This window comes from Mobula birostris, chromosome 6 (genome assembly GCF_030028105.1).
Source record: "Mobula birostris isolate sMobBir1 chromosome 6, sMobBir1.hap1, whole genome shotgun sequence".
NCBI lineage: Eukaryota > Metazoa > Chordata > Chondrichthyes > Myliobatiformes > Myliobatidae > Mobula > Mobula birostris.
This window is the reverse complement of record NC_092375.1, coordinates 44833956-44860347: the sequence shown is the minus strand read 5'-3', so window position 1 is coordinate 44860347 and position 26392 is coordinate 44833956. Positions and strand designations below refer to the sequence as shown.

At 42.6% G+C, this 26392-nt stretch overlaps 1 protein-coding gene and 1 long non-coding RNA gene across 3 annotated transcripts in view; one reads left to right on the top strand and one right to left on the bottom strand.

Moving 5' to 3' along the window:
- Positions 1–3072: 3072 nt before the first annotated feature.
- Positions 3073–8173, bottom strand: LOC140199010 (uncharacterized). 2 transcript variants are annotated; one of them, XR_011886311.1, is made up of 3 exons: positions 7925–8173; positions 4998–5089; positions 3073–4308 (listed from the first exon to the last, which is right to left on the bottom strand). It is a non-coding gene; the product is annotated as an uncharacterized lncRNA (long non-coding RNA). The 2 variants fall into 2 exon arrangements; XR_011886310.1 differs by having other exon boundaries at positions 3073–4304.
- The window catches only part of LOC140199008 (immunoglobulin superfamily member 3-like), a 57200-nt gene continuing 38842 nt past the window's right edge, over positions 8035–26392 (top strand). Inside the window, exon 1 of the mRNA XM_072260382.1 lies at positions 8035–8773. Within this exon, the coding sequence (XP_072116483.1) occupies positions 8704–8773 (70 nt within the window). The 5' untranslated portion in view covers positions 8035–8703. The remainder of the gene's footprint in view (positions 8774–26392) is intronic.

The following is a 26392-nucleotide window of genomic DNA, read 5'->3' as shown; positions in this document are numbered from 1 at the left end:
CTTCTTATTTTGAAATTATCCTTAGTTTAGCAGATACCTGAGGCATCATTGTGTCTACTTTAAAACACAGATCAAGCCAAGCAATTTCATCACACAAAATGGAGGACGTAAAACAGTTCCACAAAATGGCAGCCTCCATCTCCAAGCACATAGCAGGAACAAAGACAATTGGTCTGTCTTCTTCCACTGTCCTTGATTCATTCGGATTCACCAATTTGCAGACTGCAATTCTTTCTGGCTAACATAATGGTCTGCAAATTCTGCCAGAGCCAGAGCTGGCATGCATCCAATTCCATCTCTAACCTCAATCAGAATTGATTTTTGGATCTTAAAATAGCCTTCCATAGCTTGTACCTGGACTTCTTGTATAGTTCTGCATCACTGAACTTGAATGCCACAGATCTAGCCCTCAGCAGACTATGAATCTTCTGGCTCATCCAAGGCTTTTGGTTTGGGTATGTCTGGTATGTTCTCAAAGGCACACGCTCATCTATACAGGTATTGATGAAGTCGTTGACTACTATGGTGTATTTATTCAGATTTGAAAATAAATCCCTGAATATTGTCCAGTCCACCAACTCAAAGCAGTCCGATAAGCACTCCTCCACCTCCCTTGACCATACCTTTGTCACCCTCACCACTGTGCTGCGGTCCTTAGTCTTTGCCTATATGCTGGGAGTAGGGATTCAGCAGGTGATCAAACTTTGCAAAGTCAGGGCATGGGATGGCATGGTAAGTCTTCTTGATGGTGGTATAACAGTGGTCGTGTGTTGACTCCTCATTGGTGGTAGTTGTTCAGAGACTTCTTCGAGCTGGACTAGTTCAAATCCCCCACAATGAAGGCGTAAGGGTGCACTGTTTTGTGCCTGCTTCTCCAGTGCCAGCCCAACTTTGGCTGAGGTGGACTGTACACTGCTACCAGGATGATGGTGGAAACTCCCTCAGCAGATAGATAGTATAACATTTGACTGCTAGATGTTCTAGGTCAGATGAGCAGAATTGAGACAGAACTGCTATGTCTGTGCACTACAATGAGTTAATCATGAAGTATACTCCACTTCCTCTACACTTATAATTCTAAGCTGACCTGTATTTTGCAGAGAATGGTGAAACCATTGGGTTGCAGTGCTGTATCAAAATGTGGGGGAATAGCCAAGTTTCCATGAAGCAAAGTACACAGCAGTCCCTAATATCCCTCTTGTACAGCAATCTTGTTCTGAGGGCTTCAGTTTTACATTCCTGAGACTGTACATTTGCCAGTAGGATAGTTGGGAGTGAGGGTCTAAGGCATCTGCATTTCAATCGTACCAGTAGACAAGTGTGCTGTACCCACTTTGGTTTCCTTAAAGAGAAGCTACATTCACAACCCAAATCTGATTTTGAGTATTGATAGATTTTTTTAAACATCTTAAAATGAAGTACATGCTATGACTGTGGATTTCAGCTTAGTAGTCCTAAACAGGAATATCTGATTATTCCTATTTGTGTTGGGCACGTGGCCAAGTGGTTAGGGCATTCGTCTAATGACCTGAAGGTCAATATTCAAGCCTCAGCTGAGGCAGCGTGTTTGTGTCCTTGAGCAAGGCTCTTAACCACACATTGCTCTAGTGTCTGTGCGAGGAGTGGCGCCCCACACAGACTTCCAGTCTGCACCTTGTAAGTCATGAAAATGCCCAACGCAGGCCTCCCATGGTCTGAGTCAATGTTCCTTCCCTCTCCCCATTGGAGCTGCACACAAAGTCACTACTTATCAGCACCATCTTACCATAATAGCATTATTGTAACTGCTACACTACTGTCATGCTTCTGCAGATTGTATTCTGATAATTTTCTGATCAATTGCACAAGCTGTATTGGATTTTTCCATTATTGAGACGAAAATCCAAAGTAAGCATTGAATGCAACGTACTAGATTGAGAAGAAGTGCAAATGAGTTGCTGTTTCATCAGGAAAGACTGTTTGGGTTTCTGGATAATGGGAAGGGAAAAAGGTACAAGGGTAAGTACTTCATCTCCTGTGGTTGCACAAGAAAGTGTTGCAAGAAAGGGAGTGGTTGGTGAGGAAGGATAAGTTGACCAGGCAGTCTCCTCTCCTTATCGAATTCAGATGTGTATGGTTATGGAACCTTGTTGAAAGTGGTGGAAATTATGATGGATGATCCACTAAATGCGGGGGCTGGTGGGTGGAAAGCAAGTATCAGGGAACTCCAATCTTTAACTTGGCTGTGGATAGAGGGGATAACATGCCAGACATGGTAGAGGAGAAACCGTGGTTAAGGATCAAAGAAAGCACCCTGGAGACATTTTCGCACTCATCGTTTCCCCACTTTCTTTGTAACTTAACATTAATTTGTTTTCTGACTTCCCCAGTTCTGAAAAGGGGCTTCAGTCTGAAACTTTAGCTCAGTTTTATGTTCCACAGATGTTGCCTGATCTGCTGTGTTCTTCCAGCATTTATTGTTTTCATTTCAGATTTCCGATATTTGGTGGTAAAGCCGCTACCTCAGAGCTTGAGATCCAGGGGGTCAGTGTGGACATGGTGGAGGATTACAAATACCTGGGGATATGAATTGATAATAAACTGGACTGGTCAAAGAACACTGAGGCTGTCTACAAGAAGGGTCAGAGCCATCTCTATTTGCTGAGGAGACTGAGGTCCTTTAACATCTGCCGGACGATGCTGAGGATGTTCTACGAGTCTGTGGTGGTCAGTGCTATCATGTTTGCTGTTGTGTGCTGGGGCAGCAGGCTGAGGGTAGCAGACACCAACGGAATCAACAAACTCATTCGTAAGGTCAGTGATGTTGTGGGGATGGAACTGGACTCTCTCACAGTGGTGTCTGAAAAGGGGATGCTGTCCAAGTTGCATGCCATCTTGGTCAATGTCTCCCATGTACTGCATAATGTACTGGTTGGGCACAGGAGTACATTCAGCCAGAGACTCATTCCACCGAGATGCAACACAGAGCGTCATAGGAAGTCATTCCTGCCTGTGGTCATCAAACTTTACAACTCCTCCCTTGGAGGGTCAGACACCCTGAGCCAATAGGCTGGTCCTGGACTTATTTCCTGGCATAATTTACATATTACTATTTAACTATTTATGGTTTTATTACTATTTAATTATTTATGGTGCAACTGTAACGAAAACCAATTTCCCCGGGATCAATAAAGTATGACTATCCAAGTTCAATCCTGACCTTAGGTGCTGTATGTGTGAAGTTTACACGGTCTCCATGTGACTTCACTTGGTTCCACTAGTCATCACAGTTTCCTCACACATATCAAAGCCATGCTTGCTGATACATTTACTGGTCATGGCAAATTGGCCCTAGTTATAGCTGAGTGATAGAATCTGAGGCGGAGTTGATGAAAATGTGTGGAGAAGAAAAATTTGGAATTCATGTAGGATTAGGGTAAATGGGTGGTTAATAGTTAGCACAGGCTTGGTGGATGAAGGCCTTTTATTATGCAGCATTTCTACATGACCATCAGAAGGCTCACCTCAAGATCCACCATCTCACATGGAGAAAAGAAACATACTATACCAAACAAATGTGGAGACTGCCCCAAACACTATGTAGCACAGAAGGGGAGAAAACTATCCACGAGACTACATGAACATCAGCTAGCCGTAAAAAATCCCAATCTTCTCTCACTCATCTCAGTACATAAAGATGAAGAAGGACACAAGTTCATCTGGAGCTTCAGAAATTCTGGCAGAAGCACAAAACAAGAAATCAAGAGAGTTCTTAGAACTTTGGTTCTCAACAGAAGACTCCATTAACAAGCGTATTGAACTGGACACAATTTACAAACCTATGCGTCTGTGGGATTGGGGCCAAGGGGTGAGCTGCCGACGCCTTAGAAACCAAAGCTCACAATGACCAATAGCCAGGGATACGGGCTAGTTAAGATTACCCAGCTATCTGGTTGGCTGGAACCCAGCGGTGCCAGTGCAAAAGCCAACCAATCAGAGCAATGAGTCAGACCAACATAAGCGCGAGCACTCCGCAGAAACAATACTCAGTTGTGCACTAACGATGTCACCTTGACTCGTGATGAAACGATTGTGACCCAACCTCCTGGCTTGGCGAACAAAACTACATACAAGCAGCCAATCCGAGATATTAATCTTCTCTTGCATTTCAAATTCAGGAAGCCTCTCCATAAACTCCTATCTGAATTGAAACATGATCAAGTGGTGGGAATTGAAAGTAGACACGACATCCATCGCACTGTATTTCCATCCATGTTTATACCAAACTCTTGTCCGACTTTAATTTCTGCCGACATGGGAAAATCCTGCCTTAAACAAAAGAGAACCAAATGTGAAGATTAATTACTAGCCAAAACTCTCCAGCACACAATTTTCTAACACATACGATGCAGATATAAAGTCAAGATTCAAGATTGTTTAATGTCATTTCCAGTATTCAAGTACAAAGGAGAATGAAATAATTGTCAAAAAACAGGAATTCTGCAGATGCTGGAAATTCAAGCAACACACATCAAAGTTGCTGGTGAACGCAGCAGGCCAAGCAGCATCTGTAGGAAGAGGTGCAGTCGACGTTTCAGGCCGAGACCCTTCGTCCTGACGAAGGGTCTCGGCCTGAAACGTCGACTGCACCTCTTCCTACAGATGCTGCTTGGCCTGAAATAATTGTCACTCCAGATCTGATGCTGCACAAAAAAATAAGAAAAAGAGCACAATAATAAAAAACACCCCAAATAAATACATCAATCAAGCTTATATACATACTTTAGATTGATTATATATACATAAAGTGACAGTAGCACTGTATGTAAGGTGAATGGCAGAAAATGATTAAGTAATGCTGGTGGACTAAGTTAGTAGGCCTTTGTAATCATGCCTTTATAATTTTCTAAGGTTGCCAAGCAATGACAGCTAAACTATGTAAAGATTGCAATCAAGGGAGGAAGCATATTCAATTTTTCAATCCCACTTCCTTGTTTTACCGATATTTGGGTTTTCACCTTTTGCATTCTTTCATCATTTGTTCTGGTTGTTCTGGCCCTTCACCCTAATCACCACTGGGTTTTCCTGTGGAATCTCTCTTTCTGATTTACTAGAAGGAAAAGGAGAAACAGACCATGATCAAGCAGGTCATGCAACACACTAGATGCTGTTGTGTCAGGGAATACCTTTGAACCACCTTTGTGTCGTGAACCAGCTCAAAACATGCAGTGACAGACAGCCCCTCATCAAGTCTTTTTCTTTCCCTCCCAGGAGTCCGGCAGCTTGTCAGAGATGCCCTTCTAAACCACGCTGAGGCTGTGACTTGCGTGCAATGCATATTTCAAAATACTGTGGTGGGCCACTGATAATCAGGGGAAGGCTTTCGTCCTGTAGTTCTGAAATACTCTCAACAGGAAGTGAAAGATGCACTTCCAGCACACAAATTTCTGAAGCTGCAGTAACACCTGCAGGAAAGGTGGCTGACTGTACCTACAGCTTAGACTGTTGTTTTTAAAAAATAAATTCTGGGCACAATTCAGAGCTTGACAAAAAAGTGCAACATCCCATATTGTGCTAGAAAAGCTGTTCTTGCATGTACTGACTGTGACAGCAGAACAGCTGCATGACAGTGAGGGCGAGGAGAGTCAGGTGCCTGACCTTTTGTAGTTTTTTTTTTGATAATCCACAGAGCTAATATCTTCAATACCCTCCTTGCGTCTGAGCTTTGTCTTACAAACAAAAGGAAATACTGATGAACAGGAGTTATCTGCACACGAGCCCGGCAGGCATTTAGTTTGGTTTCAACCACTGAAAGTAGATGATAGATACATTTTAAAGTCTTCATTGCCTTACTCAAAATGTACCCCATTAAAATCATATCAAACACAGGCAAAGGTACCAGAAAGGAATGGGGGAAGAGAACCAAGGTACTGTTTGCTCAAGCCAGGAGTGGGGATTGGGACAGTAACATAATGCAAAGGTACAGCTGCTGTTTCCATTGTTTGTGGCAATAGGTTTTTTATCATAAAGTTACATTTCAATCACAAGTTACTGTGGTCAGGAAGAAGGTGAACTGATCATTTTTGGGATTGTTAGCCAAATGGTCATGAGTTTTGCATATAGCTTAGCTTGCAGAAGGAGATTCCAGAGTCAGCTGTTCCATTATGTTTGCTGTAATCTTCCAACCATGTGTAAAAACATTTCACTACAGATTAGGGAAGTCTGGTTTATTATCATTTACATTAAAAAATCCCTTATCAGAACTCTTGCATAACTTGTGATAATCATATTACTGGCCTACTTTAAATGTAGAGGACAGAGAAAGACTTTAGTCCTACACTGTACAGAACAATAATCTATTTTGCCTTAAATGGGTAAATGTTGAGATAAAAATACTGCAAGCACTCATCAGCGGTGACAGTAACAGCAGAGTGGTGCTTCATGCGGTGCAACTAACTCATAACTTCAGCATCCTGATTGGATTCTGACCTCCGGTTCTCTCCGTGTGGAGTCTGCCTGCACATCCGACACAGGGAGTTTCTGGGATCCTCCCATATCAAGGACTTACGGCTGGGTAGGTTCATTGATTCCTGTAAATAATGCTCATGTACAACGGGCAGTGGGGGAGTTGGGGGTGGCTGGGATGTTAACTGATGCATGAGGGAGTGAGTTACAATCAGGTATGTGAGGGAATGAGGCTGCTCTGAGTGTCAGCAAGTACTCAACAAGTCAGATTGCCTTGTAAATCACACAGAAAGTATGGAATGAAAAGAGCTAATGTTTCAGGCTGAAATAAAAATCTTTCGTCAGAACTGCAAAAAGAAATTAGTCTAATTTTGGAGACGGTAGATTGGGTGAAATAAATGGAAGTCAGTACTTGTGTTTGGATAAGCTGTTGAAGATGTAATTTGTCGGACGGTTTAAATTTCAAAGTTCTGAAGTCATTAATTTCAGCCTCTCCCACAACCCTTGCAAGTTTGTATCTGTCCCTGATAATTGTGTGAATGTAAATTAGACGTAGATTGAATAATGTTTTAGAGCTAATTGTTGCCTCCATTTCCATTTCACATCTAAGGAAATTGATTTCCTCCCCCGTAACTTCAATGCATCTCTGGAAATCTCCCATTCCAATACTGAGACCTCCATACACAGCTCTTTGAACACTGCTCTATTCCAGGCATCCAGCCTTCTCTCTGGCTCATCACTCTCTTGATCCTTGACTTTCATTTCCACCTACATTGCCCTTTCAGCTCTCTTCTGCATCCTCCAGCCCAACAAAGTCCCTCCTGAGTTTTGTATTCCTTCGTAGCTTTTTATACATTTTTCATTCCCAAATACATTCTTCCTTCCTGTCGGGTAAGAGCTCTAATCCCCAAGTTCTGCTTTTCCCTTCCTAGACCACCCTCCTAAGACCCTTCCAACATCTCGCTTTTAGTTTTGGGATTTGCTTTATCTGATCATGTCCCTGTCAAGGACTGCGACCTTTTTCCATGTTCAAAACTTATTTATTACTTTTCTGCATTAGTAACATGAATACAGGTACTTTCCAATTGAACATTATTTTTGACAGTACTGTGCACCTATCGCTAGGATGCCGGAAGACCTTTGTACAGTACTGTAGTAATTTTATGTATTGCACTGTACTGCTGAGGGTGATGATAAGACTGATTCTGAGTTGGGTCTCTATTATAGACTGTGAGTCGGAAGGGGGCAGGGAGAGGGGAATCCTGTTTGGGAAAAGGGGAAGGGAGTGAGGGAGAAGGAGCAGAAGCACTAGAGAGACATTCTGTAATGATCAATAACCAATTGTTGACATTGTCTGCACTGGCTCTACCCAGCGCCCCCGGCATTTCTTCTCTGCTACCTGTCCACACCCTTCCCACGGCGCTCCACCCCCGCCATTCCCAACCTCCTTTGCTCCCGCCAGGTTTACAAACTTGCTCACCGTTCCATGTTGACAAATACAGTATTGTGCAAAAATCTTCCGCCTCCCAGGCTATATGCGCCTAAGACTTTCGCACAGTACTGCACATGGGCTGCAGGGGGGGGGGGGGGGAATCGTCTGTATTTCTGTTTCCATCGCCTCAAAACGCCTGTTCCTTCCCCGACACAAGCGCAGTGTTCACTCCGCCCCTCCGATCATTCACTGTTCACTTCCTCTTCTCCAGCAAACTGTACATCCCTCCATCTCACGTACACCGTTTGTGCACTCTCACGCCTCTTACACACACACTCACACAAGCATTACCCTCCCTCCCCCCACCACACACGTTACTCAATCTCCCACCGGAGGTGATTGCTCACATTAGTACTGACTTACACTCCCCGCCGTAAACCTATCAAACCAGACAGCCAACCCTATGTTATCAAATATCTAGATCCTTTGACATCTGCCCATTAGAACCACGGCCACCGTGATCACCGTGATAGTGACCTCCCCCGCCTTCAGAAGCGCTTAAGTTTTAAGGAGGACAAGTGTGACCACACAATTCACACCTCAAGGATGGTCCCCTTATTTATTTAGTACCTGATTTCTTGGGCACAACATATTTGGAGGAACTAATGAGTTCCTCGGTGAATTTCAGTACTGCGGGTCCTCGGTGGTTTTAAAATGTTTACATGGAACTACCGCTCATACTCGTGGTTAACAGACTTTGCCAGTTGTTTCTGAAACTTCCTTTGCAGCTGAGTGCGGGTCAGACAGCCGCCTGAGTTCGGAGTGCGATGGAGCAGCCCCGACTGACATTTGTGAAGATTGGAGCATTCCTTTTGTTTTATTTGATTCTCCGATTTGGTGAGTAGTGAGCTCTCTAGTTGTAACTTATTTGCCGTGTGGATTTGGTGATCCTGTTTTCCATATGGCCAAATGTCACACCGAGATTCAGCTTTGCCTGAAAATGACGACGCTGAAAGCCGCACCTTTTTGGAAGTGTTCAATTAACGATTCTAAATCAGAGAGCAGTTGCAAAAAAAAAGTAAAATCTTCTTATCATGGTAATTGTTAACATTCAGAGAAAGACGGGCTTGGATTTGCATAATGCCTTTCATGTTTCGGTATTTACACTGCATGAACTACTTCAAGGCACAATTGTACTTTATGTAATGTTTCAGCAAAAATAATTGAGATATAAATATAGGCCTCGTCACTTTTGGAAATGTTCTGTGATGCAGTACCTTGTGCTCTTTCACACGTTTCTGAGAAAGTAGAATTGCAGTTAACACTGCAGTGCCAGTCTTTAATTATGTGCTGTAGCATGGGCACTCTTCCCTCGGAGTTACACTGGCAGCAGTCGTTTGAATTATCCCACTTCATTCAAACGAGCTTCCCAGAACAAAATATGTGATAGGTGACAGTGACCATGTATCCCAGGCGCTATGTTATTAAACATTTGCTATTGCAAATAAAACCTGAAAATTGTGGAAACAATTTAGCAAGTGTGACAACAACAACCGACAGAGAAACATGGTAAAAGACCCAGCAGTTAGTCAGAATTTCTTTAGAAATGCAGTTCTAAATCTTGTTCTGAATTTCACACTAGTGCTCTGAAAAATTAGTGTGGCTCTCTCAGGCTTGCCAATCTGATCCAAAATTCACAATGTTATTGTGGTTGTGTAGACTTGGATAAATTTTAGTCTTCCTTTAACCTGGCAAAACAATATTTTCCCTACAGTGATCAGTATGTCTGTTAATTCACAACAGCTACTCTAATCACTGCAACAGATCATTTTGAATGAAATGGTTTTGAAAATGTTTGTTATCTACATCCATGACATCTAGGTATGCAGTCAAAGATCTAACAGTAATTATTTATGGATTAGGTCTCATGAATTTAAATCATTTAATTAGAAATAGAAGTTATTTGGCTCCTCATTCTGGCTCCTCTATTCAGTAACATTACGGCTAACCTTTTACTTAAGTGCCTCCTCGCTGCACTAATCCATCGATTCTCTTAATGTCCAAAAATCTATTGATCTTTGGTTTTGAATAGACTTTTGACTGAGCCGCCACAGGCTCAGAGGATTGAAATGATTCACTACCCTAGTGAAGGGTTTTTTTTTCCCTCTCAGTCCTGAATGGCGGGGCCTATATTTTGTGACAGTGACTCCTGGTTGTAGACAACAGACCCAAGGAAAACATTATCCCTGTATGTCATCTGACAACCCCTGAATATACTTTTTAACAAGATTGTCTCCCATTATTTTAAACTCAAGAGCCTATAGGCCCAGTCTGCAAAATTGCATCTAACAGAGCATCCCTCCTGATCTGATTGAAATCAGCAGATCAGGCAGCACCTGAGGGATGGTCAACATTTTTGGGTGAAGACCCTCCAGCAGGACTCTGCTCTAGTTTCCAACATTTGTAGTCTCTTGTGCTTTGTCCCATTCTGCTGAAACATTGTTGTACTTGCTCTATCGTTATTGTATTTTTCCTTTGGGTAGAACAGACTATTTCATAATATTCAGCGACATTATATTGCAGTATGATGTCTTCATCTTTGTGTTCTTATGATAAAGACTGCTTCCTTGTGGAATTTTCTTCTCCGATTGAATGCTTACATCTATTTACCTCCATGTAGCATCTGCTTCTCGATGGCATTTCAAGCTGTGAATTTAAGCAATGCATTATAGCAGATGTAATCTCAGTGCAGGTTCTTGGTCAGCAAGTTTTGTCATTGGCCCAGTATTTTGTAGTCGTTCTCATGGCATTGCTATTGAACCTAACCTTCAGCTAACTTCCCATTGGAGCAGAGTAAATCCATGGAATAAAAAGACATTGATCCTTGATTGCCAGTGCTCCAACTTTGAGTTGACTGTATTTCTTCCTATAGATGCTGCCTGGCCTGCTGTGTTCCACCAGCATTTTGCGTGTGTTGCTTGAGTCACAGTGTGCACGCTCTGCTTGGATATTCAAGTCTTGTTTACTAAGCCTGAGAAATCTCTTTAATATCTGAAAAATCTTGATGCTGTACCAACCTACCCCAAAGTACAGCTCTGTCCTCCAACAGTAAAGATTTGCAACAAATCCTGGAAAGTGTGGAAAATGCACACTTTATCTTGAGAGACAGCTCTCAACAAAAGCACACATTAATGATGAAATTTGCTGATAATGCTGCGTTGCTTCTGGTGTGTCAACACAGCGTCTGGCTATCTGAGGAAGACAATGTTTGAAGATCAGGACCTTTAACCCTAAACAAGTTTCATGGTCTATCAGGCAGTAATGACTATTGCCCTCCTCAATCCTTTTTTGACATGGACCACATAGAGTGGGTGCATCAAAACACAGGAGTGGGGGGGGGGGGCGGGTGATATTAGTAATGATGCCTGTGTAAAATCCTCCAGTGGTAGGGTAAGCAAACAAATATCAACATCCTTATAACTGTGATTAAAGTACCCCAATTAGTTCTGATTACTACACAATAGCATTTGTATAGTCAATTTGTGAAAGAGGTGTTCTACTCTGAGCTCTATCAGCAGAACGCTAGGTGGTCAGAGGAAAAGACGCGAGATGGTTCTAGGGATTTATCACAATCAGAATCAGGTTTAATATCATTCGCATAAGTTGTGAAATTTGTTGTTTTGCGGCAGCGGTACTTTGCAATACATAATAATGAAAGCTATAAATTACAGTAAGTATATATATATAATTAAATTAAATAAGTAGTGCAGAAAAAGAGGGAAAATACTGAGGTAGTAATCATGGGTTCATTGTCCATTCAGAAGTCTGATGGTGAAGGGGAAGATGCTGTTCCTGAAATGTTGAATTTGCATCTTCAGGCTCTTGTACCTTCTCTTTCATGGTAGCAATGAGAAGAGGTTATGTCCAGGGTGATGGAGGTCTTTAAAGATGGATGCCGCTTTTTTGAGTCATTGCCTTTTGAAGGTGTCCTTCAAAATGTTTTCAAGGTCATCCATCTTTAAGTCTGCAAAGGCATTAAGAACATCTTGTCTATTTATGAAAATCTGCACTATGTTCTCACCTATCCCTTCACCGAATTCTCCAACTATTTCCTTTGTGAATACAGTTGAAAAATATTGATTCAGGATCTCACCTATATCTTCTGTCCTCGTGTACAGATTGCCCCTGTTTTCTCTAATGGGCCCAATGACTTCACTGGTCATTCTTTTCCCAGTAATATTATTTTAATATTTTTTTCCTTCCAGTGCACCTGGCAATTCAACTAAAACATAGTGGTAGCAATATTTGTTTAGTAAATGGTATCTGCAAAGTTACTTCTGTCAATGCATATTTTATTATATAAAAATATACAGTATATTGTCTCTGATAAAGGTTTTCATTAGGGAACCAAACCTTACTACCGTTATCCTTTCAGCAATGAAATATAATTGTGCTTCCTTAGCTAAATGTGTTATAGTGAAATCCTACTAAATAGAAAAGACTCTACCCTGTCAAGACCCTGCGGTGTCTCATGTGTGATGGCTACTCCATATTAAATTTATTTCCCATAAATGCAGTGAAATGAAATAATAATCAAACCTGAGGGCTGTCTAAATTGATTTTAAGAGTACTAATTTCCTTCATTTGTTTTACCAAAGCAAATTCTTTCACATTTTTCTGCATTGTGTTCCATCTGTATAGCACTCACATCGACAGTGATGAAATGCTTTAAGAGGTTGGTCATGACTAGACTGAACTCCTGCCTCAGCAAGGACCTGGACCCACTGCAATTTGACTATCACCACAATTGGTCAACGGCAGGCACAATCTCAATGGCTCTTCACAGGGCCTTAGACGATCTGGACAATACAAACACCTATGTCAGGATGCTGTTCATCGACTATAGCTTGGCTTTTAACACCATAGTTCCCACAATTCTGATTGATAAGTTACAGAACCTGGACCTCTGTACCTCCCTCTGCAATTGGATCCTCAACTTCCTAACCGGGAGACCACAATCTATGCGGATTGGCGATAATATGTCCTCCTCACTGACGATCAACATTGGGGCACCTCAGGACTGTGTACTTAGCCCACTGCTCTACTGTCTGTATACCCATGACTGTGTGGCTAGGCATAACTCAAATACCATCTGTAAACTTGCTAATGATACAACCATTGCTGGTAGAATCTCAGATGGAGACAAGAGGGCGTACAGGAGTGAGATATACCAACTAGTGGAATCGTATTGCAGCAATAACCTTGCACTCAATGTCAGTAAGACGAAAGAGCTGATTGTGGACTTCAGGAAGGGTAAGATGAAGGAACACACACTAATCCTCAATAAGGAATCAGAAGTGGAGAGAGTGAGCAGCTCCAATTTCCTGGGTGTCAAGATCTCTGAGGATATAACCTGTTCCCAAAATATCAATGCAGTGATAAAGAAGGCAAGACAGTGACTATACTTCGTTAGGAGTTTGAAGAGATTTGGTATGTCAACAAAAACACCCAAAAGCTTCTATAGATGTACAGTGGAGAGTATTCTGACAGGCTACATCCTGTCTGGTATGGATGGGGTGGGGGCGGGGTGGAATGGGGCGCTACTGCACAGGACCGAAAGAAGCTGCAGAGAGTCATAAATTTAGTGGGCTACGTCCTTGGTACGAGCTCACAAAGTACCCAGGATATCTTCAAGGAACGGTGTCTCAGAAAGGCAGCGTCCATTATTAAGGACCCCCAGCACCCTGGGCATGCCCTATTCTCACTGTTACCATCAGGTAGGAGACACAGAAGCCTGAAGGTACACACTCAGCGATTCAGGAATAGCTTCTTCCCCTCTGTCATCCAATTCCTAAATGGACATTGAACCTGTGAACACTACCTCACTTTTTAAATATATATTATTTTGGTTTTTGCACAATTTTTAATCTATTCAATATACATATACTTTTATTTATTTATTTTTCTTCTGTATTATGTATTGTATTGAACTGCTGCTGCTAAGTTAACAAATTTTGTGACACATGCTGGTGATAATAAACCTGATTCTGATTCTGTTATCTAGTCACCCATTCACATAGCCTGTCAAGATCCTTCAGATCCACATTGATTTTTGTCAGTAAATCTGCATGCATTACACTAAAAAGAATCATTGAAGTTATTGATATAGATTGTGACCAACTGGGACTTCAGTTATACTGACCAATCTTCAGACTGTGCTAGTTCATTAATACTAATCTAATGTACTTTCATTTTGTTAAATAATCTCTTGAGTGATATCCTTTGGAAGGCTTTCTGAAAGTCTAAGCTATTCCATTAAATGCAACCTCAGATTATTTGTTAACTGATTGTTGAAAATTATTTACCTTTTCGTGATTTACATTAACGCTGCCTGATCGTACTTTTACCTTCAAAGAGTTGTTACAAGAATCACCTCTTGTAATAATAATCTGATGCACAGACCAAGTAACTTTTATTGTCTCAAATAAAATGCACCTGAGTTCACACACTAACTACCTGTGTGCACCCCACTGGAATCCTTGACCCCCTAATAACAGTCAATGAAGAGAAAAGATATTACCCAGGAAAGGAGTCTATGTTGACCAGGCGTTCCTCATGGTCCCGATCTCCATGTGTCCATGCAGTCCTCCTTATCCATGATGGTTGGTCTTTGGTTGCTGGAGAGTTATCGGCTCTTTGCATTCAGAGCTCCTGACCCTTAGAGTGTTCCTCATCAGTTGAACTGGTGGATCTCCTTCCCATTGGCTCAAGGTCACCTCACCTACCTGGGACACCTTCTTACTGTTTCTAGTCCAACATTGTCTCATGATTCTGCCCCTGCCCTACCTCCCTCACTGCCACCGCCCCCCCACCCCAGCCTTGTGTGTTCCAGCTCTGACTGGTTTAAACCGGTTAAACAAGGCAGCCCAGACAGAGTCTAACAAGATTACAGATTGCTTCTTTGGTAGGTCTGGTATTTTACATAATATATAGCTACTCATCTGAGAATGGTCTCTGGTTTAGCAGGTCATTACCTGCTGCTCCTTGTGTCCACATTCAGTTGCTCTGATTGGTTTATCCCAGAGCAAGAATCAGTTCAGAATCCACAAAATGGAAGGAAACAAAGGCAATTACTTTGTTTGCTTCTCCTGCCCTTGATTCATCAAATCCACCAATTTGTAGACTGCAGTTCCTTCTGGCCAACATCTCCCTCCTCTTGATCCAAGGATATTTATCCTAGGATCATTATCCTCCTCTCATTCAGTTGACTGCCTGTAGGACTGCCATGGAACCCTTACATTCTATAAATAAAACTAACATTTACTCACCAAATTCACGTACTTTATACTGACAGTCGTCTCTGCTGTTTCATAAAAATATCATCCTCTATTTTTTTCATTGTTTCAGGCTTCCACCTTTTCAGTTGGTGTACATTAAGCATTACAAGTATCAGGTTATATAAAATTAGTATTACAGCAGCATGTGATACTATTCTCACCCACGGATGTAATTGAACATTTGTTCCCCAGTTCCAAAGCTTACTCCAAAAGCCTGGGTCACTCAATATTTCATAATAACAGCTGGTGTTTTAATTTCTTTAATGTGGTTAGTCCATTGATGGATTATCTCCCTTGCCTCTTCCACAACACATGTCCAGTCTGCAGTTAAGTGAGGAATTGGTGGCAACTCTGTAACAATGTTGTCTCACAGATATTCATCTGTATCAGTGTGTTGGATCTTGAAATTCTCCGTCATTACTGTGTCTCCTGCTGTCTGAGGCAAAGTTGGTCCTCCGAAGGCCAGATCTAACATCACATTCCCTATGGCGACATTGTGACTTTCCAAAGGGCATGTTTCCATCCCTTGGTATAACCTGCGACTGCTGTTACTATATAATATGTCTGTCCCAACAATACATATTGTAAGATTGATTATTCACAAGCAAAATAGACAATGAACAATTTTCATAAGTACTGAAACCACAATTTGTAAGCTTCTGCTTTGTCATTTCTTCTGGACAAGACCAATGGTCCTCCCCCTTGATGGCATCTTATTAAATCTATCCCTTTCCCAGTACCATTCATAACAATAGCATGTGTTGGTGGGTTACTTAAGGATATCCATGATTTCTCATGGTATTTACCAATGGTGTGAACCCTTTTTAAAGGGTAGGTTGAATTATTTTCATGTCAGGGAATGTGGAATACCGCTCTGACATAAAACCTTCCTTTACCTTTATCACAGGTACCCAGTACCCTGTTGATTTTTGTAAGGCTTCTAAAATGACACAATGGTGCCCTTTCTCCAATCCATTCTTTTAGCTGCTCATCTGATACCCAATTTGGTACTTCATGTGCATGAAGTTGTAATAAATCGGTGCCAGTCATGGTAAGCAACCAACTAGCATATGTACCACAGATCTCAGTTTTATGCCTTTCATTAGACATGAAGTCAATAATCAGATTTGTTGTGTCTTGAAGGGGCTTCAGAAATTTAACTGCATCCAGAGTTACCAAGGATGCATCTCGACCAATCTGATCAGTTTGTACCTGATCTTGATAATGTTTTCCAGTAATATCCAGTGCTTTTTGCTGGAGGGGCTGTATCTGTTTTTAAAAAATTCTACTATACCTAGGGTGTTGGCCATTGCTACCCCTGAGGCATAACCTGCTCCCACTTATTCCAATATTCCTCTTTTCCTTCTATTTTTGGCTGGCTTAAAATCACTCCCTGTTTAGTTGTCTCTGAAGAAGGTGAGTAAATAATTGTTTTGTTGTAGGTGCCATTCAGGGCACCGTCATTTCAGTTAGATAAAAAAATTACCTGCACATGCTGCTACCCCTGTACAGTATGGTGTTCTGATTTTGATTTCCTCCCCGACTCCCCCCGTCCCATCTCTGATAGTAACTAGGGGCGCCATTCATGCAGACAATAGTACCGGCTCCTGTTGGGAGTGTGTCGGTGAGAGTTCCTCGGGAAATGGTGCTTCGTGACCGTACCTAGTAGCTTCATCTGATATATCATGGCTATCAATACCTTCCTCTCCTCGTTCAGATCAAAAGCACACACTGTTTCTCACTGTGCAGCAAATTGGTCCTGTAGATTTTGTATCTGCTTTTAAACACCGCATGATCGAGAGTGTTACTCTTTCTTTCCTGTGCTGATTTCCGAATCACATTCAAAGCCGTCTTTAAATCACCACACTGTTTCCTTAATCCTTCCACTTCATCGTTCAGCTGCTTCCACTTGTTTCCATTTTTTCTTTCTTCATCGTTCAGCTGCTTCCACTTTTTCTTTAAGTAATTTCTCGCACTTCAACTGAAATTGGTTTATATGAATCAAGTCCATATCTCTCCAACCCTGTAAATCAGTAACTATTTCTCTGAAGGTTTCTACCTTCTTTTGGAGCCTTTTATGTTCTCTTTCTAACCTCCTTATGTTCTCTTTTTCTGTTCGTTTTCTAACCTCTCTCCCTCGGCTTCTGCTTTTTGCTGTTATTCTACGATTTCCTGTTGTAACCTATCTCACCAAGCCCCAGCTTCTGCTTTATGCCGACATTCGTTTTCCGTTTCTCATCTGTGCCATTCTGCTTTACCACTCTGTCCTAATAGTCATAGTCATACTTTATTAATCCCAGGGGAAATTGGTTTTCGTTACAGTTGCTTCATAAATAATAAATAGTAAAAGAACCATAAATAGTTACATAGGAATATGTAAGTTATGCCAGTAAATTATGAAATAAGTCCAGGGCCAGCCTATTGGCTCAGGGTGTCTGACCCTCCAAGGGAGGGGTTGTAAAGTTTGATGGCCACAGGCAGGAATGACTTCCTATGACGCTCTGTGCTGCATCTCGGTGGAATGAGTCTCTGGCTGAATGTACTCCTGTGCCCAACCAGTGCATTATGCAGTGGATGGGAGACATTGACCAAGATGGCATGCAACTTGGACAGCATCCTCTTTTCAGACACCACTGTGAGAGAGTCCAGTTCCATCCCCACAACATCACTAGCCTTACGAATGAGTTTGTTGATTCTGTTGGTGTCTGCTACCCTCAGCCTGCTGCCCCAGCACACAACAGCAAACATAATAGCTCTGGCCACCACAGACTCGTAGAACATCCTCAGCATCGTCCGGCAGATGTTAAAGGACCTCAGTCTCCTCAGGAAATAGAGACGGCTCTGGCCCTTCTTGTAGACAGCCTCAGTGTTCTTTGACCAGTCCAGTTTATTGTCAATTCGTATCCCCAGGTATTTGTAATCCTCCATCATGTTCACACTGACCCCCTGGCTGGAAACAGGGGTCACCGGTACCTTAGCTCTCCTCAGGTCTACCACCAGCTCCTTAGTTTTTTTCACATTAAGCTGCAGATAATTCTGCTCACACCATGTGACAAAGTTTCCTACCGTAGCCCTGTACTAAGCCTCATCTCCCTTGCTGATGCATCCAACTATGACAGAGTCATCAGAAAACTTCTGAAGATGACAAGACTCTGTGCAGTAGTTGAAGTCCGAGGTGTAAATGGTGAAGAGAAAAGGAGAGAAGATAGTCCCCTGTGGGGCCCCAGTGCTGCTGATCACTCTGTCGGACACACAGTGTTGCAAGCACACGTACTGTGGTCTGCCAGTCAGGTAATCAAGAATCCATGACACCAGGGAAGCATCTTCCTGCATCGCTGTCAGCTTCTCCCCCAGCAGAGCAGGGAGGATGGTGTTGAACGCACTGGAGAAGTCAAAAAACATGACGCTCACAGTGCTCGCTGGCTTGTCCAGGTGGGTGTAGACACAGTTCAGCAGGAAGACGTAGACACAGTTCAGCAGGAAGACGATGGCATCCTCAACTCCTAGTCGGGGCTGGTAGGCGAACTGGAGGGGATCTAAGTGTGGCCTGACCATAGGCCGGAGCAGCTCCAGAACAAGTCTCTCCAGGGTCTTCATGATGTGGGAGGTCAATGCCACTGGTCTGTAGTCATTGAGGCCGCTGAATCCTATCATATCTTCAATTAAACAGCCAACTGCTACAATCACAAACAAGAGAAAATCTGCAGATGCTGGAAATCCAAGCAATTCACAAAATGTGTTGGTGGAACTCAGCAGGCCAGGTAACATCTTTGGAAAGGAGTACAGTTGACATTTAGGGCTGAGACCCTTCATCAAGACTAAAGAAATAAAAGATGAGGAGTCAGAGTTAGAAGGTGGGGGGAGGGGAGGAAGAAACACAAAGTGATGGGTGAAACTGGGAAGGGGAGGAAGGAGAGAAGGAGTGAACAGATAGGAAGTCGACTGGTGAAAGAGATAAAGTGCTGGAGGAGGGGGAATCTGATAGGAGAGGACAGAAGGCCATGGAAGCAAGAACAGGGGGAGGAGCACCAGAGGGAGGTGATGGACAGATAAGGAGATAAAGTGAGAGAGGGAAATAGGAATTGGGAATGGCGGAAAAGGTGTAGAGGCAATTACCAGAAGTTCGAGAAATCGACATTCATGCCATCAGGTTGGAGAAGATGTACTCCTTCTTCAAAGAAAAGGGGTTCTCTTCCTCCACTATCAACACTGCCATCAACTGCATCGCTTCCATTTTGTCAACATCTGCCTTTGCCCCATCCTCTCACCACCTCACCAGGGATAGGCTTCCTCTTGTCCTCGCCTACCACAACACTAGCCTCTGCATCCAGCACATAATTCTCCAGAACTTATGTCATTGCCAATGGGATCCCACCACCAAACTCATCCTTCCCTCCCTCCCCCTTCTCCGCACTTTCTGCTTTCCGCAGGGATCGCTTCCTACACAACTCCTTTGTCCATTTGTCCCTCTCCACCAATCTCCCTCCTGGCACGTATCCTTGCAAGCAGAACAAGTGCTACACCTGTCCGTGCACCTCTTCCCTCCCTACAATTCAGGGCCCCAAATAGTCTTTCCGGTTGAGGCGACACTTCACCTATGAGTCTATTTGGGTCATCTACTGTATCTGGTGCTCATGGTGTGGCCTCCTGTATATCAGTAAGACCCGATGTAGATTGGGAGACTGCATCTGCCAGAAAAAGCAGGATATCCCAGTGGCAACCCATTTTAATTCCACTTCCCATTCCCATTCCAACATGGCCTCCTCTACTGCCGCAATGAGGCCACACTCTGGTTGGAGGAACGACACCTCATATTCTATCTGGGTAGTCTCCAACCTGATGGCATGAGCATCGTTTCCTCAAACTTCCAGTAATGCACCCCCTTCACCATTCCTCATTCCCTCTCTCACTTTATCTTTTACCCGCCCATCTCCTCCCTCTGGTGCTCCTTCCCTTTCCCTTTCTTCCATGGCCTTCTGTCCTCTCCTATCAGATTTCCCCTTCTCCAGCCCTGTAACTCTTTCACCAATCAACTTCCCAGCTCTTCACTTCACCCCTCCCCCCCACCTTCTTACACTGACTCCTCATCTTTTTTCTCCAGTTCTGATGAAGGGTCTCAGCCCAGAAGGTTGACTGTACTCTTTGGCCTGCTGAGTTCCTCCTGCATTCTGTATGTGTGGCAGCAAACTGCCACTGGTGTTTGTAATAGTTTAAACTTCCAGCCTGATTACTTCCCTTGGGCAAATTTACAAGGGGCATCTCCAGCAGTTTTCCATTCACAGCCAGGGTGACCAACAAACTCCTCATATTGTGGCTGGTTCCCCAACATGTATTTCTGGAGGTATCTCCTTCAATCAAAACATCCCAAGTCCTTCGGATTTACAGAATTTCCTGAATTCCTCATCCTGGGTTAGTTCCCACTAACTACCCAGCTCCAGATCTCTCCGTACCTCACCACGTGGACCAACTCGAGTTTCCCGCTGAACAAAGAGATTTATCCTTGAGTCCCCAGCAGGGACGCCAATATTCTGTTACACAAATCACCCCTTGTAGTAATAATCAGTGAGGCACAAAAAATCTGTATTTACCACCAAATAATTTTTATTGTCACAACTAAAAAGCGCATGGGTTCACAAACTGACTACTTGCGTACACGACCACTAGAATCCCTGACCCTCCAATAGCAGTCAATGAAGATAGAAGGTATTACCCAGGAAATGAGTACACTGGCCAGGCGTTCCTTATAGTCCCGATCTCCATGTGTCCAATGTGTCCTCCTTATCTGCAAAGGTTGGTCTCTGGTTGCTGGAGGGTTGTCGCTGCTATGTATTTGGAGCTCCTGACTCCTAGAGTGTTCCTCATCTGTTGAACTGGAGGATCTCCATCCCATTGGCTCAAGGTCACCTCACCTGCCTGAGTCACCTTTCTGGTTCTAGTCCAGGGCAATAACCAACATTGTTTCATGGTTCTGCCCCACCTCCAACCTGGTGCATGTGTCTTTCAACTCTGACTGATCCAAACCAGTTAAACTAGGTGACCCAGATAGATTATAATGAGATTACAGATTGCCTCTTTAGCAGGTCTGGCATTTTACAAAAAAATAGATACTTGTCTGAGAGTGGTCTCCAGTTTAGCAGGTTACCTGATGCTCCTTGTGTCACATTCAGTTGCTCTGATTGGTTTATCCCAGAGGAAGAATCAGTTCAGAATCCACAAAATGGGGGGAAAAAAAGACAATTGGTTTGTCTGCTTCCCCTGTCCTTGGGTAATTGAATCCACTAATTTGTAGACTAGTTCCTGCTGGCCAACAGAGCCCTGCCATAATAACAGGCTATTCAGTTTACTATAGAGTCATGACTTACTAGTCTGTAGTTCTCGTTCCTCTCTCCCACCATTCCTAAATAGCCAGGTTACATTTCTTTCCTTTAAGTCTGTAGGAACTATTTCAGAATCAATCACATTTTGGAAGATAACAACCAGTTTGACTTTAAAGGTGCCACTTCAATTCCTTGGGATTATAGGTCATCTGTTGTTGCTGATGAACTGGACACTGACAACTTGCACAGGTTCCTCAATCACACTGTATTTACTTGTGCACAAGGAGAACAGTACTTCCCCTGTTACCACACTGCTCTGAAGTTTGAACAAAAGAATACAATTTTTAAACAGAAATGTATTAGTTATTTACAAATATTTATCCAATAGAAATTTTGTGCAATTCTTAAGTACCAATCATAATACATATTTTAGGTGTTAGTAACTAATTAAATCCACATATTACAGGCCAATAATACTAGAATTAATAATATAATTGTGCAATAGTAAGTGCTAGAATCCTTTATTTGCGTCTTCATCTGTCTTGGTTTGCTTAGTGATCTGGGTTCCCAGGCTTGAACAGAAAGGCTGTGTAAGAGGTCGGCTTTCAAGGGCCATATTCAGCCTGGGTACTGTCTCAGTTATCTTATCATCTTGACTTGTTGCCTTCAGAGAAAGCCTGTACAAAGTGCCTGTGCTCTGTTAGGTCTCATGCTCTTAACTCTTACTTTGCTGCAATTTCCACAATCATGCTTAACTAGGACTGCATATCCCACTAACCAGCCAGGTAGCTGCTTGCTTGATAGGCAAGCAATAGGAGTGCTATGATAATCGCAGTAGGAACCAAAATTGATTAAAGGTTCTGACATAAAAATGGAGGGCTACGTAGGAGGATAAGTTAGATTGATCTTAGAACAGGTTAAAAGGTCGGCACAACAGCTGGCTGAAGGGTCTGTACTGTGCTGTAATGTTCTGTGTTCTGTAACATGAATACTGTACAGAGAATCCATGGAGAGCAATTTCAAGGTTATGATATAATTTTGAAGTACAGACAATAGCCATCGTTCTAATAAGTTTTCTGCTTCAGGACAACTAAATTAGTATCATGACATTAGTAAAACTATGATTGGTTGGTGTTACCAAAGCAATGGTTGAAAGTAATTTCAATTATGTTATCTATGGATTTGTTGAATATATTGGACAAACAGTAACTAGTGTGTTTGTATCGGTGGTATAGTTCGTTATGGTAAATGTCAAGCTAAAAACAAGTCCATGACAGCATAACACAAGAAAATGGATCAGAAGTTCAGTGGGGTCCATGACCATCTCCTTCACTTTTTTTTAAAGTATTGAAGGCAGGTCTACATCTCTTACACTTTCTTGACAACTTGGCATTGCAAAGATTCATGGTATGCAACCAAGAATGGATGTTATTAAAACTTGCATTAGGGTAGAGGAAGGCATGCAGTCACAAAATAAGTCCTCAGCGAGTTTCAGGATCCTGACCGCTCTACTGTGGAGCCAGATCAAAGGTTGGGGTTTCTCTGCAGAATAAGTAAGGATCACTTCTATTGTTCACAGTGAGGTGTTATAAGCTCAAGGGCAGGGGCTTTGGAGTAGATTGGAGGCATGTCAGATGTCTGAGTCATCGCCTGATGTCAGAAACAGCATTGTGGTTGAAAAAGAGGTAGGCAGCATTAATTGTTCATCTTTCTTGCAACTGTCTTAAACCACAAACTATTTTGTTACTGCTGATAGAGATGTTCCATTAATCTAACTATATTTAATAATTATAAGATGATACAGTTGTGTCAATGATAAGATAGAAACTTTTACAGCCATTCTTTTCTTTTAAGGTTCAAAGTACATTTATTATCGAAGTATGTATACTATGTACAACCTTGAGATTCATTTCCTTACACGCAGCCACAAAAGAAAGAAACTCATTAAACTCCCAACATGCAGAGAAAAGAAATCATACAAACAACGAAGTAAGCAAATAACATTCAGAACTGAAATTCATGAAAGTGAATCCACAGCTGTGAAGACAGTCGTCACTGCAGCCGGTCCAGGAGCCTGTTAGTTGCAGGCCCCAGCCGCAGTTCAGTGCAGGGACGAGTACACCTCAGAGAGCAGTGAGCTGAATGACAGCCTATCCCTCTCCTCCGGCCTGATACCCTGACCTACTCAATCTGGCCTGGCACTTAAATTGGCCTTACCTCACCTCATTCCTCACTCTTGGCCTGGGCCCTGCTGCTTCAATACGCTGTTGGGCCTGGGCCCCACTGCCTCAATTCGACCCATACCACTCCTTTCCAATCTGGACGGTGCTTAATTTGTCTAAACAGCAGATCTCTCCTCGCTCTCAGGCCCAGACCTGGGCTACACCACCTCAGCTCTGCTTCATAAGGACAACAATCATGCCAGTGTCCAGTAAGAGTAGACCTTAACAACTGTAGCACTTGCAGTACATCCTTGGTGATGAAGAGCTTTGAGAGGTTGGTCATGGCTAGAATCAGTTCCTTCCTATTCAAGGACCTGGGCCCACTGCAATGTGCTTATTGCCACAATAGGTCTACAGCGGATACAATCTCATTTGCTCTTCACATGGCCTTGGATCATCTGGACAATATTAATACTTGCATCAGGCTGCTGTTTATTGACTACAGCTCAGCATTTAACCAGTCATTCCTACAAAGCTCCAAAACCTGCAGCTCTCAACCTCACTCTGCAAATGGATCCTCAGTTTCCTCACCGGAAGACCACAGTCTGGGCAGATCGGAAATAACAAATTTACCTTGCTAATAATCACACTGGTGCACCTCAAGGATGTGTGCTTGGCCCACTGTTCCACTCTCTCTACACCTATAACTGTCTGGCTAGGCACAGCTCAAATACCATCTATAAATTTGCCAGTGACACAACTATTGCTGGCAGAATTTAAGATGGTGAAGAGAAGGCATACAGGAGCATGTTAGATCAGCTGGATGAGTGTTTTTGCAGAACAACCCTGCACTCAGTGTCAGTGAGACCAAAGAATTGATTGTGGACTTCAGAAAGGGTAAGACGAGGGAACACACACCACTCCTCATCAACGGATCAGAAGTGGAAAGACTGAGAAAGATCAAGTTCTTGGGTGTCAGCATCTCTGAGGATCTCTCCTAGGCCCAACATATAGATGCAGTTACAAAGAAGGCACAGCATTAGCTATGTTTCTATAGTTTTTGGAGATTTGATATATCACTAATGACAACTGCAAATTTCTACATTTGTACTGTGGAGAGCATTCTAACTGGCAGCATCACCATCTGGTATGGGGGCGGGGTGGGAGGCACTACACAAGATTGAAATGAGCTGCAGAAAGCTGTGAACTCAATCAGCTCACCACAGCCACTAGCCTCCCTAGCACCCAGGACATCTTCAAGGAGCAATGCCACAAAAAGGCAGCATCTGTCATTAAGGACCCCCATCAGCTAGGACATGCTCTCTTCTCACTGCAACAATCAGGGAGGAGGTACAGGAGCCTGAAGGCACACGATCAATGTTTCAGGAATACCTTCTTCCCTTCTGCCATCAGATTTCTGAATTGAACCCGTGAACACTACACCACTACTTTTTTTCTCTAATTAATTTAACTTTTAAATACATTTATACACTGTAATTTTCAGTGTCTATTATTATGCATTGTGATGTACTATTGCCATATCACAACAAATTTCACAACATACGCCTGTGATATTAAACCTGGTTCTGATTCTCTGCCTCACCTTGGTTCTGTCACATTGAATCACCTCCAAGTCCACTCCAGCAATGGCCAAACGTTGGTTCGTTCTCTGCTCTCAGGCCTGGGTGCTGCTGCCTTCCTTCGGCCTGTACTTGCCACACCACAATTGTCCTGCACCTCTGAGACTTTAGTTCACACCGCGAGAAGGCCAAGTCATACGGGTGGTTGAAAGGCTCAACTCTGAAATGAAAATTACAGCCTATTGATTGCATTGATTGTATCTCAGAAAAAGTGTTGCAACGTTGTGCTCATCCTGATGACCACCTTCACATGAGGCTGTATTAGGCGATGTGTGGACCAAGGTCACTATGTGTAAAGGTCCCACCTGTCGCCTTTTTGCTGTTACCACACAATGTCCCAGTCTGAGGATATTGCTCCAATATCTGTTCTTTTGAAGAGTACTTTCAAATAAAACACCTTTGACCGCAAGTCCAACATGCAGTGGTCAGCATGGAATGCACTGCAGATATTATGGGACAGGAACACTACGGATATGGTAGAGCAATGCAGAACCAAGTGATTAACACAAAACATTATCAAAACTATCTAATGGAAGACCAACAAATTTATGAAAGTGCCAAGAGAAACCAGAAACAATCCAACACGTTACAGGATCCTGTAGTAGTTTAACTCAATCTGATGACTTACACAGGCACAATCAAGTGGCAAGCATCATTCACTAAAATGTTGCTTTAAAACACAAATTCATAAGAGACACCACACCATACAAGCCTGATCCAGATTTAGAGTCGGAGTCCAAAAATTATATTACAACTTATCCATTATTACAGATAGGACAATCCATAATAACCATCCAGATATAATATTTCAGGATAAACAAGAACTACATAATAGATAGAGCCGTTCCAAACAGACATAACATACAGAAATCAAAAAGTGAAAAACACCAGAAATATGCTGAATTAATCGAGAAAATTGAAAGACTATGGAACATGAACAAGATATACAGTACATTGTTGCAATAGTGATATCATTAACAAGGTATACATTGTCGCATAGTAATAGCATTAAGCAATTAGGCCTACATGGTAATATTTTTGTAAATAAACATTGCTATGT